Source organism: Pistacia vera, unplaced genomic scaffold (genome assembly GCF_008641045.1).
Source record: "Pistacia vera cultivar Batoury unplaced genomic scaffold, PisVer_v2 Contig2, whole genome shotgun sequence".
In the NCBI taxonomy this organism is placed as follows: Eukaryota; Viridiplantae; Streptophyta; class Magnoliopsida; order Sapindales; family Anacardiaceae; genus Pistacia; species Pistacia vera.
The window spans coordinates 226218-240461 of NW_022196001.1; the positions used below are offsets into that span (position 1 = coordinate 226218).

General features: G+C 36.8%; 5 protein-coding genes across 5 annotated transcripts; 2 read left to right on the forward strand and 3 right to left on the reverse strand.

The window, feature by feature from the left end:
• On the reverse strand, positions 1–1972 carry LOC116128333 (DELLA protein SLR1-like). Its single transcript, XM_031414038.1, has one exon. It carries the CDS (start codon positions 1751–1753, stop codon positions 128–130), a length of 1626 nt encoding a protein of 541 aa, XP_031269898.1. The 5' UTR covers positions 1754–1972; the 3' UTR covers positions 1–127.
• A 4328-nt stretch (positions 1973–6300) lies between these two features.
• On the reverse strand, positions 6301–7596 carry LOC116128328. The gene is made up of 2 exons (XM_031414034.1): positions 7287–7596; positions 6301–7208 (listed from the first exon to the last, which is right to left on the reverse strand). Exons 1-2 carry the CDS (start codon positions 7492–7494, stop codon positions 6439–6441), a joined length of 978 nt encoding a protein of 325 aa, XP_031269894.1. The 5' UTR covers positions 7495–7596; the 3' UTR covers positions 6301–6438.
• Positions 7597–8601: 1005 nt separating this feature from the next.
• LOC116128353 (pentatricopeptide repeat-containing protein At2g29760, chloroplastic-like) lies at positions 8602–9630 on the forward strand. Its single transcript, XM_031414066.1, has one exon. It carries the CDS (start codon positions 8602–8604, stop codon positions 9628–9630), a length of 1029 nt encoding a protein of 342 aa, XP_031269926.1.
• Positions 9623–10819, forward strand: LOC116128408 (pentatricopeptide repeat-containing protein At3g62890-like). Its single transcript, XM_031414127.1, has one exon. It carries the CDS (start codon positions 9631–9633, stop codon positions 10777–10779), a length of 1149 nt encoding a protein of 382 aa, XP_031269987.1. The 5' UTR covers positions 9623–9630; the 3' UTR covers positions 10780–10819.
• Positions 10820–11716: 897 nt separating this feature from the next.
• Positions 11717–13220, reverse strand: LOC116128372 (GDP-fucose transporter 1). The gene has a single exon (XM_031414080.1). It carries the CDS (start codon positions 12853–12855, stop codon positions 11803–11805), a length of 1053 nt encoding a protein of 350 aa, XP_031269940.1. The 5' UTR covers positions 12856–13220; the 3' UTR covers positions 11717–11802.
• Between the last annotated feature and the right edge of the window lie 1024 nt (positions 13221–14244).

A 14244-nucleotide genomic window follows, 5' to 3' on the forward strand; every position in this document is an offset into this window, starting at 1 on the left:
TAAAAGTAAGAATTTGTTGTGTGTATTATAGTTGCATGAAGAGGTAGTAATAAAAACAGTGCAAACTACATATAATTCCTCCTCCAAGTAAAATCTCCTTGAAACTAACAAGAGCATTACTTAAAATTTACATGATGTTATTACTGTTACTGGCGTGATGATTGATGATGGGATCGGGCAAGGCTTGCCATGCCGAAGCGGCGATGAGAGGGCGGCTGTGCCAACCCAGTGTCAAACACCCTTCGTTTTCCTCAACACAATATCCCTCCGCCGAGAAAAGTGTGAGAAGCATACTGGCTTGCCTAAACGCGTTAGAACCCAAATGCAATGGCCTAAAACCGGCTCCTTGAAGCCGCGTCCTCCACTTTGCCAGCGGCTCGTGCCTCTCCACCCTAGCCGCTCCCTCGCAACACACAACGTTACATATCTCTCTCTGTATATAAATTTCGGCTACAGCCTTCTCCGGCTGAAGTGAACAAGCCTCAAGTGAGTCGAACATCGTTGAGTAGTAATACAAAGCCTTACTAAACCGGTCCAAGAATTCGGATTGGTTATGATTCGCTTCTTGCTCAACTACTGTCATGATCTTCGGGTTCAAGTTTCGGATCCAACCCAGTACCATTTCTATCGGTGAATTTCGGCTAGGGTCCGACCCTAGTAGTTTATGCAGCTGCATGATTGAATTGACCGCCAAGGCTTCCTTTGGGCTAACCTGGAGCATCCACGGCTTTACATCCTCCAGGCGCGAAGCCGCTACGCCACGAAAAGCGAACCTGATATTCACGGACCGGGCCAACTCCGCCAGCCGCAACCCGATTTCGCGGAGAGAGTCACGCCCATCCGGCGACGGTGGGCCAATGCCCGTTAACCGCAACAAGGGAGGCCCACCTGGACGCAAAGCCAATGCCTGAATCAACGCTGGCCATTGCAAACCATGCATCAAATTAAAATCAACCACGTGGACACAGTCGTGACCGTCGAAAGCTTCTAAAATCGCCTGATTAGCTGTGAAGTGAGCGAATTTTAAGTAAGGACAGGCCTCGTAGAAGTGATGATATAAAAACTCATTTTCGTAGGCGGAGCCGCAGACGGCGCCACCGACTCCGACAATCCGGCGGCTCAATGCGTCGATGAAGTACCCAGCCACTTTTCCGATACCGCAACCGGTATTAACATGAGTGAGCAAGCTTTTCATATCTTCGATGAGCGAACCAGCTAATGCCAGCTCTCCACGTTGTACTGATTCGGCGCAAGTCAATAACATGTGGACCAGTCTTATTCCGGAATCTTCTTCCATGGCCGTAACCACCATCAACTGCGGCTGTTGCGCAGGTATATTCTGCTCAGGTAGTTGAGATGGAATTATATTGTCGGCCAAGTAATTATTCACTACCGTCTGATTTGGTGGGGGGCCTGGACCGGGACCAGCCATTAGATCGGGAAAGTCGGGTAGATTGGTTGGTACAGGGACAGGCTGGTTAAATTCGGACAAAAGAGAGTCAACCCAGGAGGCAAGATCAGAGGGATTGTAATGGACGGTATCGGAGGCGAGTAGAGAAATCTCAGCGGGAGAGTTAACCATAACGTTTTCAAGTCGTTCAAGACGCTGAGCCACCTGACGGAGCTCGGAAGATCGTACCTTGTAACCGGCTCCAGCGAGTAACCCATCGATGTCGGCGGATGGTTTGTTAGCTGAAGAGGAAGAGGTTCCATTGCTGCTTCCACTGGAAGCAGCAGGGTCGTAAGTAACCATTTATTATTTAGAAAATAAAATATTGGTGATAGATTGGGAAGATGTTGATCAGATTTGGATATGAAAAGGGTTTAATGTATCGGTTATATTAATCATTTGATGGCGCCGCCTGCCTGAGAGAGTGGGAGTGGAAAGTGATAAGTGAAAGAGAGGAGAAGATGAGTTTTTGAAAAAGAGAGAATACAGTTAACAGGAAAGCAGAAGCAGATGTGTAGAGACTAGAGAGTAGATGATATGTACCATCAACCTGCATTCAACTATAAATTTTTGCCCCTCTATTTTCTTCAATTTCCTTTCTTACCACTTCACTTTTTCATTTTCAAACTTACTTACATAGTAACTGTTTTAAGTCAATATAAGTCAATGTACCACATGCCTTGACTTAATAACAGCGGTTATACTATAAAACTTATTTTTTACTAAATAAATATTCCATTGTGAAAATATCCATACATATCTGCATCAATACGTGGATGTCCACGTCAAAGCAAGCATTAGTATCTATTAAACTGAACCGGGGAATGAAAACGGACATCTCCATTACAACATTGCAAGTGATAAGCAGAATCAGTGAATCAAAAATGGCCTCAATTAAATTATTATTCTTGTTATATTATACATCTACGTAAAATCTGAAAATGACTTTTGAACAGATTGAAAGGACTAATATGATTTAATGTGAAAACGAACTTTGTTTATATTGATTAATTAACTAATCTACATGTAGTTTTCGTTATTAATGAAGGGTTTAGTGTCAGTGATCTCTGGCCATAGCTGACATCATTGTTAGGTAGCTCCAATTACACTTTGACCCCTCACCTATCATAGAACAAGTTTCCTTTCTTTCATATCGAAAACATACAAGTCACCACCATTTTTCAAATTCAAACATTAAATTTAACAAAAACACTAAAAGGGTAATACTGTCATTTAGCCTATCTCAACATTAAATAAAAAAATAAACGTAACAAAGAATGCCGATATTGGCTGTTGTGTCAAAAATACACACTGATGTCAATACCACCAATTAGAGTTTAACAATCACTAAAAGACAAAATAATATTAGCTGTCAAAACTCAAACTGGCTCAAATATATATTTTATATCAATCATATCTCTTAATAAGATAAGGATTAAGAAGTGATCTTCACATGTCAAAGCAACTTGTAAAAATACTCATTCACGTCTCTTTGCGAAAGAGGGGGCTGGCATATAAGAGGTGGGCACAAACGAAAGCTTCAACCATTATTTTTTCTCTGTAAATAAAATATTTCTCTATTTTTGTATACTTTGTAAGCAATATCAGAAAAATAGTCAGAAAATAATAAAATAACAGTGGATGTAGAATTCGCTTTAAACATCCGAACCACTATAAAAATCTCGCTTGTCCATCTATTATTTATGTTTCTTACAAACATGTATAACTTTACACCATAATTAACTCTCATAATCATTCACGTATAATTTTTAAGACTTTCTTAATACTTTACACATACAAAATTGTTATAGTCAAAATCACGCATCAATATTACCTTTTTAAAAGGGTAATATTGGAGACACACAAATACCGTACATCTATTTCTACCAAGAAGATGTAAGCGAATACAAAAATGAAACTCTACTCATATTTGCGAAACCAGATTTAATGGAGTACAATCACTGCACCAACAAGAGCTTAGCCATGTCCCAAACCTAAATCAAAGAGAGCCCCACCTCTGTCATGAGTCAATATTTCGTGTGGTGTGATGTGGAAAAGATTTGAAATATTTGGGGATGGTAGATGAAATTTGTTGTATGGAAGAATTTTTTTTATTTTTTTTATAACCCTCAGAGTTTGAATTTGTCCATTGGATAAGAATCTCGATAAACTAGTGATAGTTTCGTATGGAAGAATTTGTTATATTGATAAGTTCGATTTTATTTAATTGGTGATCTAAATACTGGGAAGAATTCAAATATTTGAAGGCCGTGAATGAATTTTGTTGTGCTGGAGATTTTTTTTTAATTATTATTATTATTAGAATTTAATTGGGGATTGAAAACTTTTTGGGATTAATGATAATGTTTATTAATTTTTGTTCAATAGTTAATTTTTATTATTTTGGTTTTCGGATTTGTTTATATATGTTTTAATTTTGGGATCAAAATGAGATTTTTTATAATCAATTATTCTTTTGTTAAAAGTTTGTAAAGGTAAAATTGTTATTTTAGAGGTCAAAACTCAAAAGTGTATACATTAGAATTTAAATTGAGAGGAGGAAAAATGGGTGTAACATTGTGTGTTTTAGAAATAATGGGACAAATGTTCTTTTTCAATACCTTGAGGGACAACATGTAATTTTGCTTTGCTCAGTCTATACACTAGTAGTCTAGTACTCGCGTTAAAGGTACAGACTCTGTAAACGGCGAATATTCACCAGTAGACATCTGTCAAATTAAAATTAATCAAGAGTTTTTAATAAAATAATGTTCTGTCAACATCATCTGTAGATATGTAATTAGATAAGGAAAGATTTATTATATTTAATTTCGATATTTTCAACTTGGCAATTATGAATAGAAATAAAAAGCTGATGACTGAGGTCTGATATAAAGAAATAAGAAACACAGGCAGGCATACGCCGCACGCATAAATTATAAGCCTCGTGGCCGTGGGCATCTGTTTCAAGTTTAATTGCCCACTGAATCAAATAGTGGTGCTTGTGAACTCCGTTAAAAATAATATTACACATCTATCGTTATTATACAATATTTTTTATATAATATTATATAACAAAATATAATTAGATAAAAATTTAAATTAATCAATTATATTTTACCACATAATATTATATAAAAAATGTTGTATAAAAATGATGCATATATAATATTACTCATCCATTAACAACACACTACTCAACGTTTTAAGTTGATCAAGTATGATGGTTGACTCATTTTTCTAAAGGGTTTTTCTTGACTCCAGAATTTTGTTGTTTAATTATAGCTTAGGAGAATTTTTTTTTGTTATAAACCCTTTTTATAAACCACTTTATTCAAAGTCTATCGTTGCGGCCTCCAAAATCATTTATTAAATTAAAAACTTTTAATAAATTAGGGTATGTTTGATATAGAATTTAAATACAACTAAAAAATTTGAATTGTATATTAGTTTTTAAACATTATTTTTGAATCACAAATCAAACAAGCCCTTAATTAATGTTATACTTTAGAGTTAAGTTTGAAAATTAAAGCGATTTTGTCACAAACAAAATCTACAATTATAATTACCAAAATCTTTGTTTGACCTTTGAGTTTTAAAGTTTACTTTCTTTGGTGATAAAGTCTCTCACTAGAAAGAAGTCACCCCAATCTATTGCGAGAGGACAAATATTCCCTGTTAGTTTCGGAAACAAAGGGGGAAAAATGATGGGTTAGTATGGGTGTTTCTGAAATTAAGGGGGAAAATTGTTCTTTTCACGATAGATTGGGGGTTAAAAGATTCAACCTTAGAAGAAAGTATATATTGAATGAATGCATAGGATTCCTTCTCTCCTTGATTGTGGTACATATATATTTATATATATATTGACAACCAAGAGACGCTTGTTCCAAAATAGGCCATCACAGTTTTCCCAAATGTCTTCTTGTTATTATATATATGGTCTCATGATTTGTGCTTTTAAAGGGAAAATATTGGGATATATAACACAGTGATTACTGGAGTTATTAAATAAATTAAGATTGCATGAAAAGTTGGTCAATTTAAAATCAATTAAACAACTTAACAAAAATGTCTTATGGTGTTCCACATCAAAGTACGATTGGAATTGGAGAGCATTTTAAAACCAAAAAAGACCAAACATAGATGCAATGTTAATGTGGTCCAGTAGATAACATGGAATTTGGGACCGTTTTGCAAACCCCAAAAAGCACTAGTTTAAAAGTGTAACAATCTGAGGGAGGAGAGGAGAAACAAGATGTCGACACGTGGGGGATGATTGATGGAGTGGGAATTGGGACCAAATAGAACATGTTGTGTTTGGGACAGAGACCTCCATTTTTGTATGTCCACTCCGTTGTTTTGGCTGACACCATCACGTTTTTTGCTTTTGCTTCTCTGGTTTCTGCGTTTCACTATCATTTTACAACCTCCAATTACCTAATTTCTTCCACCGCAAATTAATTCTTATTCCCATTATCAAAATCGATTATTTAATTACTTTATGATATATATTATTATTTAACAAGTTCAGTTTATAATAATATGTAAGATAAAAAGTTAGAGAATAGCTTTCCATACGGTACCATACACTTATATCTGATACAATTTTTGTTGGTAAAAAGGTAAGAAGAGGATCTAACATGATCTTTCAAGTTCGAATCTCCTTGTAGATAAAAGAGGTTGTTAATAGGGGTGGTCACTGAAACTTTTACCCGACCGATAGTTTCAGGACCAGGAGGATTAATTGAGATGCGCATAAGCTGAAAAACAAATTTAATAATCAATTAAACAATAAAGATAGACTGATAAACTCTTCTTATTAACTCTCTCACAAACACAACGTGACAATTTGTAATTGGTCGGTTCGTATTTGGTTAGGCAGGATTTATTATAAGCTGACTAATTGCGAGTTATCACGTTGTGTTTGTGAGAAAAAGTTAATAAGAAAGGTTTATCAGTGTAATATTACCCTTAATCAAATTTTATCAAGACAGGGTTAGACCACAAGATAGACTGATTCCTGCCATGTTCAAACCCTTCATTTTGCAATCAGGAACTGGGTACCAACTCCAATTGTGCTTAGTTATATTATAAGATAGCCAAATAATTTCCCATAAACACTGATAATTAGACAATATTACCATCTTAATTATCCCATCTCCTTTCTCTAAGCACCCCATCATTACCCCATATGGCTTATTAATCTTCCTTATTAATTCACTTGGAACTTTAGATATGTATTCCCAAGCCCTACTGTTTTTCCTTGAATTCAACCCCCATATTTCTATACCCTTTAACATCCTCACTGTTCCATTCTCATTCTCTACACCCTTTGATCTTATGATCATCATATGACCATCTCCGTACACGTGTAACCTTTCGTTTATGCTTCCTCCTCCGTTAGATCTCGGTCGTGCAATTAACGGGGCATTCCTACTTTCTGATCCAATAGCTACCACAACACTTTCATTAGGCCCATTTATCGAATTGAGGAAAATATAACCATCCTCTCTTTCATCAACACGTGGCATATACGAATTGTCAACAATTTCCTTTGCTTCCGTGGAATCCCACGTGTTAGTTTCGGAGTTGTACTCGAACAAGACCGGACGGTTATCGACCAACTCAGCAAAGAAAAACCGGAAATGATCCGACCGGGCCACTAATTTCATTCCGGATCTTCGCCACGAAGAGGTGCCACGTGGACCTAGTGGACTGTCAGGGATTCTTTTAACTGTCTTGCTAACGAGATTAACTGCAACAACTTCCTGGTGAGTGTTACAAACAAAAAGAAAAATATTTCCACTGGCAGTCAAAAAGTAGAGATTTTGACCTGGAGAAACGACTGGTTTCAACAAATCAGCAATGGAAATCTTGAACCAGCGAGTGGATTGATCAGAAAAGCCTTCAAGTATGGCGTGACGGTTCCAACGCTTCTTGTAGAGAAAAAGCCACGTAGACGACTTTGATCGTAAATTGCATTGACGAATAAAGTTTTGATCAGAAATAACATAGGCAATGGACTTATTGACTAATTTCATGGTGATGATTTCCGGTAAAGCCAGATATAGAAGTATATTTTGTATGAGCTCGGAAGGAAGAAGGCAAAAGCCAATTGCATTTGTTGTTAGATTTGGATGATTGTCCATATGGGACTCAAAACTAAATCAAGGTTTAATTTTGCCATTACCCGATCTTAAGCTACCTGTTTTATAGCCAGCTCTGGTTTACCAAGATACTGCCGAAGCATTTTATGAATTTGTTTGTATTATAATTAATTAAAGTAAGATAATTATGAATGAAACAATATGATTAAGAGACAAACAGTCCAACGAAGCATGCTGTCATGGTCGGAGAAGTGGACGGTGAGGAAGATGGACAAACTTGAATATTTTTTTGAATATGGTTGACGTACTTGATTTGTCGAGAAGTGTATTAACAAATTAAGTTGAAGTCAGTAATTGGTTTGGGCGTTAATTAACATACCAGTTAGTGTAGTTTGAGGCATGCGAGCACTAGGTAGTTAAGTAATTTGAGAGGGATGAGTCATTCTGGGTGAGTGATGAGAGTGAGGCTTGATTCAGACCACTACCTTTTTATACTATTAGCTTTTACTGGATCGAATTTAATGGGATCAAGGCCAGCCAGTGTGGCCTGTCCTCGCTTGCTTTTCTATAGTTTTTCTTTTTTACTTGGATCATCACTCGTTTTCATTGGTGAGTTCCAAAGAAAAGGTTGATCAACCTATATGGAGTACAGAAAAAGATGAACCTAAATTATTGAATCTTGCTCTTGAAGCAGTTGGTTGCCACTCTATGATCATGGATGCTTCTTTTAGGTTCCAATCCGGGGTAACACGATGCTGCAAAAATATTAAACAATCTAGAACTTGAGAAGCTAGCTCAATTATGGTATGCTGTATTTTCCAACACTCTTTTAAGATGAATTAATAAAGAAATGAAGAATGGATGCCCATACCCACAAGTACGGAGGCTTATTCAGAAGGCCCAAATTAACCACAGTATTTTTCAACAGTACTCTTCTATAAGCTTATAAGTTTTTAAAGGGGATTCACAAAATCTTGGAATTATATATTAATGAAAATATCTCATATCGATATTCTTTTCCACCAAATAACAACATGGAACATGGAGCTTCGAAAACTTATCTACACTTTCTATGTAGATTATGGGAACATAAACACCATGGCCACTCCTATATCTCTCCAGCACCATAGGCCACCCTTATCCTCTCATGATATCCCCAATAATTACAGCATAAGCATCCAAGTTCAAACATACCCTTGTCTTGTTTCTCTGGAAAAATGTTCCACACTGTCGGAGCTCCAACAAATTCATGCTCAGATGCTGAGGACGGGCCTTTTCTTCGACCCTTACTCAGCCAGCAACATTGTAGCCTTTTCTGCTCTGCAACTCCAAGACTCTGGAAGCCTCCATTATGCCCGTCAAGTCTTCTCCCAAATCTCCAATCCCACCACCTACACTTGTAATTCCCTTATTCGAGGGTACACAAACAATAATTTGCATTATCAGGCAATTGTTTTTTACCGCGAAATGATTGTTCAAGGTCTGGTTCCGGATAGATTCACGTTTCCTTCGTTGTTTAAATCATGCGTGGATTTGTCTGAGGGAAGACAGCTTCATTGTCATTCTACAAAGTTTGGTTTTGCTTCCGATTCTTACGTACAGAATACTTTGATGACTTTGTATTCGAGTTGTGGGTGTTTGGTTTCAACCGAAAGGCTGTTCTACAAAATGGATGATAAAAGTGTGGTTTCATGGGCCACGATCATTGGTGCTTATGTGCAATGGGATCAACCAGGTGAAGCTATCAAGATTTTCGAGAGAATGGGAAGTGAAAATGTGAAGCCTAATGAGATTACTTTGGTTAATGTTTTGGCTTCGTGCGCAAGAGCAGGGGATTTAGGAACTACAAAACGTGTACATGAGTATGTTGATGAGAATGGTTTTGGTTTCCACGTGGTCCTCAACACAGCTCTAATGAATGCTTATTCAAAGTGTGGTTGCGTCACACTTGCTAGAGATTTATTTGACAGGATGCCTCACACTCAAAACAACTTGTACTGTTGGAATGTATTGATAAAAGGATATGTTGATGATAGTGAGTATGAAGAAGCCTTACTCCTCTTCCGTTAAATGCAATTAAAGGGTCTTGTAGGAGACAAAGTGACAATGGTGAGCTTATTGCTTGCCTGTACCCATTTGGTTGCTCTTGAGACTGGCAAGTGGTTGCATGCTTATATAATGAAGAAGGTTATTGAAGTGGATGTTGCCTTAGGAACGGCACTTGTGGACATGTATGCAAAATGTGGGAGCATAGAGAACGCAGAAATTGTATTTGAAGAACTTGCAGAGAAAGATGTTATGACTTGGACAGCTTTGGTTGTTGGACTTGCAATGTGTGGACAAGGAGATGAAGCTTTAAAGTATTTCCATGAAATGCAGATTAGTGGATTGAAACCAGATGCAATTACCTTGGTTGGGGCTTTGGTTGCCTGTAGTCATGCAGGATTAGTGGAGGAAGGGATTTCTTACTTTAACTCGATGACTAAGACATATGGGATTCAGCCTAGCATTGAACACTATGGTTGTTTCGTTGACATGTTAGGCCGAGCTGGTCGGATAGCAGAAGCTGAGGAGTTGATAAAGAAGATGCCAATGACACCAGATCATTTTGTTCTGGGAGGACTTCTTGGTGCCTGCAGAATACATTGCAACCTTGAGGTTGCTGAAAGAGTAGCTCAACAGCTTTTGGAGCTTTACCCAGACAATGGTGGGTCATATATTATTCTATCAAACATATATAGCTTGTCAAGAAAATGGGAGGAGGCTAAAAGAATCAGGGAACTCATGGCGGAAAGAAAGATAAAGAAGTCACCAGGTTGCAGTTTGATTGAGGTTGACGGTGTTGTGCACGAATTTATTAAGGGTGACTCATCACACCCACAATCCCCAGTGATTTACGAAATGCTGGATGACATGTTAAGCCGAACAAAGAAAGCTGGTTATGTTTCCAACAAATCAGAAGTATTGTTTGATATGGATGAAGAGGAGAAGGAGACTGCACTTAACCTCCACAGTGAGAAGCTGGCACTTGCGTTTGGACTAATAAGTACAAGTCCTGGAATTCCAATTCGAATTGTAAAAAATCTTCGTGTGTGCAGTGATTGCCACGCCGCAATCAAACTCGTATCCAAAGTTTACAATAGGGAAATAATCGTGAGGAATAGGAACAGGTTTCACCAGTTTAAAAATGGATCCTGTTCATGCAGGGATTTCTGGTGATGAGTGAGTATAATCCTATATTGGGAGGTTTTCAAAATATTCATGCATTAGTACTTTCATTCATAATTTAGTTTCTTTAACAGCACTCCATTCCTTCTAATCCTAACTTCTTTTTCTTTTTGGGCTTCAAGATGAATTGAAATGAAAAAGATCTGCTACCTATGAGAAAAAAAAAAAGAGTTTGAAGGATTCCTCGACTCATAACATGTTTAATTAAAATATTTCAGATAAGAAAATGAGTTAAGTTGTAAGGCAACTGCATGTGGTTGTGTCTGTGTGTGCATGTGAAATTTCAGCGACACTAGTCACAAGGTTGTGAAGCGGGAACAAGATCTAAATACTTCCACAACAATCAATTTTGTGTCCTCCAATGGGGCATTGCTGTCAAACTTAAGCATCCTTTCGTGGAAATACAGTTTGGGGAAAGTTTAAAATATCACAAGTATAGCAGTCATCACCATCCCCCTAAGCAAATGAAAGAGAAGCAGCTAGGTCCGATGCCATTCATACTTGCTAATTGTCTACAATATGATACTGAATACTGATCAACTATAGCAAATAGACAAAAGGGGAAGGAATTTATATTAATTCTGTCATCACCAGTAAGATTAAGATGGTGTAACTGCTCAAAATTGCAGAGTAACACAAGTTCCTCAAATAGGCAAGGGACAGCATATCATCAGCCAAATTGCACAATGATTGGGTTCTTCATTAGTAAAAGACAGTACATCAAACTTGAATTCAGAGAAGTCACTGCCCACCATACAAAACAAACACACAACTAACATTTCATCAAAGCAATGTGCAGGCACATCATATATCACCAAGAAATAATCAAAACATTATGACAATATCAATTGTCAAAAATATATAGCAAGTGCACACGTGATTCAAATTCTAGAAAGATAACATTTGTGAAGATGCAATACAGGAATGGTACTTAAGATTATAAAATTGAATACTAGAGATAAAATTTCTTACATCCCAATGGCTAAAGAATTAACTAAAAGGGACCAGGAGTATTCATACAGAAGTATGTTTACCAGGTATGCTCTTCCCTTGATCATTTTCAACAAAATCATCATTAATATTTTCATCGTTGATCGGCTTTGATACAGTTTGATCACGTTGTGATGGAGCACTGACAGGTCCAGTAACTGACTGCTGGTAAAGAACACCTCCAGCAATTGTTAAGAGAAGGCAAACCAAACCAAAAGGACTGGCATGTTTATCCCAAATCAGCACATTGATCACAACTGTAAGGAATTTATTAACCACACCAGTCACCGTAAATGCTGTTGCAGATATTGCCTTCCTTGCCGCAAATCCAAAAAAACTAATAAGCAAACCGAACACACATGACAGAGCAACTGCGAAAAATACTTCATTATCAAACCAACCCCCAGCACGTGCACTCAGAGCAGCAAACACATCAACATGCTCCCCAGTTAAAAACCAAAACACTGGCGATATCATCAACGAGAGTAAATTGTTGTACAACACAAAACCCCAAGTATTCAATCCAAGATTGGTGACCATATGTTTAATATAGACCATCTCTGTAGTAATTGTCACCAAATAAGCAAATGCCCACGAATAGGCAGTCAAAGTGAAAGCCGAATCCGTGGCCACATACCCAACAGCACCACTCAAAATAACCAACAGTGAACAAAACGTAAGCTTTGATGGGCAAGGTTGCCTTCTAAAAGCGGTATCAGCAATAGCAACCAAAAGTGGTGTCAATGATCTAAACACTATAAACGTATCCACATTGGCATGACGCAAAAGATTAGTGTTTGTAAAAATGGCAAGATAAAAGACACTTGCAGCCGGTAAAAACTTCTTGGCAATATCAAAAGTGAAGGGATCGTGATGTAAAAAGCCAAATTTGCCCAAAACCCAAACGCCCAGGGCAGAGGTCAAGTACTGCAAGGCGGTCAAAAGACCCGGGTAGTTAAATTTGGTAATGGCGTACTTGTTTATCACAGCAAGCAAGCTAGAACAGAGAGCGTAACCAACTACAAGACTGCTCGTCGTGTAGTATTGCTTACTTGCATCAAATCGAATCGCAGACATGTTTTCTCTTTTAGATGAATTTGACAAATACACTATACCAATATAAGAAAATCTTCAACTAGTCATTTGGTTCAAAATTCAGCTGTTAATTATAGGATAATGCTTCGATCTACAATGTATGGGGCAAAATAAAGAACAGAAAAAATAAAGGAGATTAATGAGGGAAATGGAAGACAGAACCTTGCTGTGGAGAGTGAGACCGAAGAACCCTTTAGTGGATCGAAAGGGAGAGAATGAGCTCTCACGCGGGTTTTGTGTTTCGTTTTCTAACGTTGATTTGCAGTTTCATAGACCGAGACAACAAATGGATCAAAATGTCGTGAAGACGGAGCAAAGCAGTTGGTCTAGTGAACGGACGAAACGACGTCGTATTAATATGATAAGATATTTTTAGATCTGATTTTGTCTTGGAAATTTCAAAGAAAACGCTGAGGGGAGGTATAGGAATTTCATTATCAGTAGACGACTTTTTCGCACCCAAGGTTTACATAATATTTTGTTACTATTTAAAATCGGTATCTAGGATGAAAATTCTCTTCATCACTACTGACGACTTTTTCGCACCCAAGGTTTACATAATATTTTGTTACTATTTAAAATCGGTATCTAGGATAAAAATTCTCTTCATCACTACTATTTAAATCTTCGGTTTCTTTTCTATAAAACTTCTTTTATTTTGGTATTTGATTTTTTATCAATTATCGATCATTATAAAGTTAGAGTTTTATGTTTTTAATTAATTTCCAATTGATTTCGATGACGAATATTCAATCAATCATCACAATTCTATCCATCGGCCTCCATTCTACAAAACCTCTCTTACTCCATTTCTTAATAACTTATCAAACGTTGACTACAATATATTTTAAGTATTAATGAAATATAAACTTAAGATAGAAAAGTGATATTTTGAAACTTTTGTGAGGGGGAAAGGTCATTGAGGCAAACCTTGGGTAGGGAAAAATCGTTTACTCTTTCATTATATGGTGACTGACTGAGCCTATGATGCCATTTATTTATTTGTTAATGGCTTGATAATCCGGTGGAAAATTAAAACTACGAATTATTTTCGAAATTAATTATAAGATAAATTTTGTAAGAACGAATAAATATTTAATTTAATGATATTAAATTAAGATCATAATAAAAATAAAATTAGAATTGGTATCTTCTGACCTAAATTTTTTATCCGTTATAAAGAGTTGATGAGTTTGTCAACACTACATGTAATTTATTTATTTTTGATTTGAATGAATAGATTAAGATGATTCTTTATTTTAGTATTATTAAATGAGAGTTTTGACTTATTAATAGGAGACGTAAGGTAGCAATATGCACGTTTCGTTTATCGGAAAGTATGGGTCAAAGAAAGAATGGTGAAGATTCCCA

Excerpts from the sequence above, each read along its gene's own strand:
- LOC116128333 (XM_031414038.1), bottom strand. The coding sequence starts at position 1,753 with ATGGTTACTTACGACCCTGCTGCTTCCAGTGGAAGCAGCAATGGAACC.
- LOC116128408 (XM_031414127.1), top strand. The coding sequence starts at position 9,631 with ATGCAATTAAAGGGTCTTGTAGGAGACAAAGTGACAATGGTGAGCTTA.
- LOC116128353 (XM_031414066.1), top strand. The coding sequence starts at position 8,602 with ATGGAGCTTCGAAAACTTATCTACACTTTCTATGTAGATTATGGGAAC.
- LOC116128328 (XM_031414034.1), bottom strand. The coding sequence starts at position 7,494 with ATGAAATTAGTCAATAAGTCCATTGCCTATGTTATTTCTGATCAAAAC. Across the intron at positions 7,209-7,286 it reads GAAACCAGTCGTTTCTCCAG|TTAATCTCGTTAGCAAGACA; the intron begins GTCAAAATCTCT and ends AAGTTGTTGCAG.
- LOC116128372 (XM_031414080.1), bottom strand. The coding sequence starts at position 12,855 with ATGTCTGCGATTCGATTTGATGCAAGTAAGCAATACTACACGACGAGC.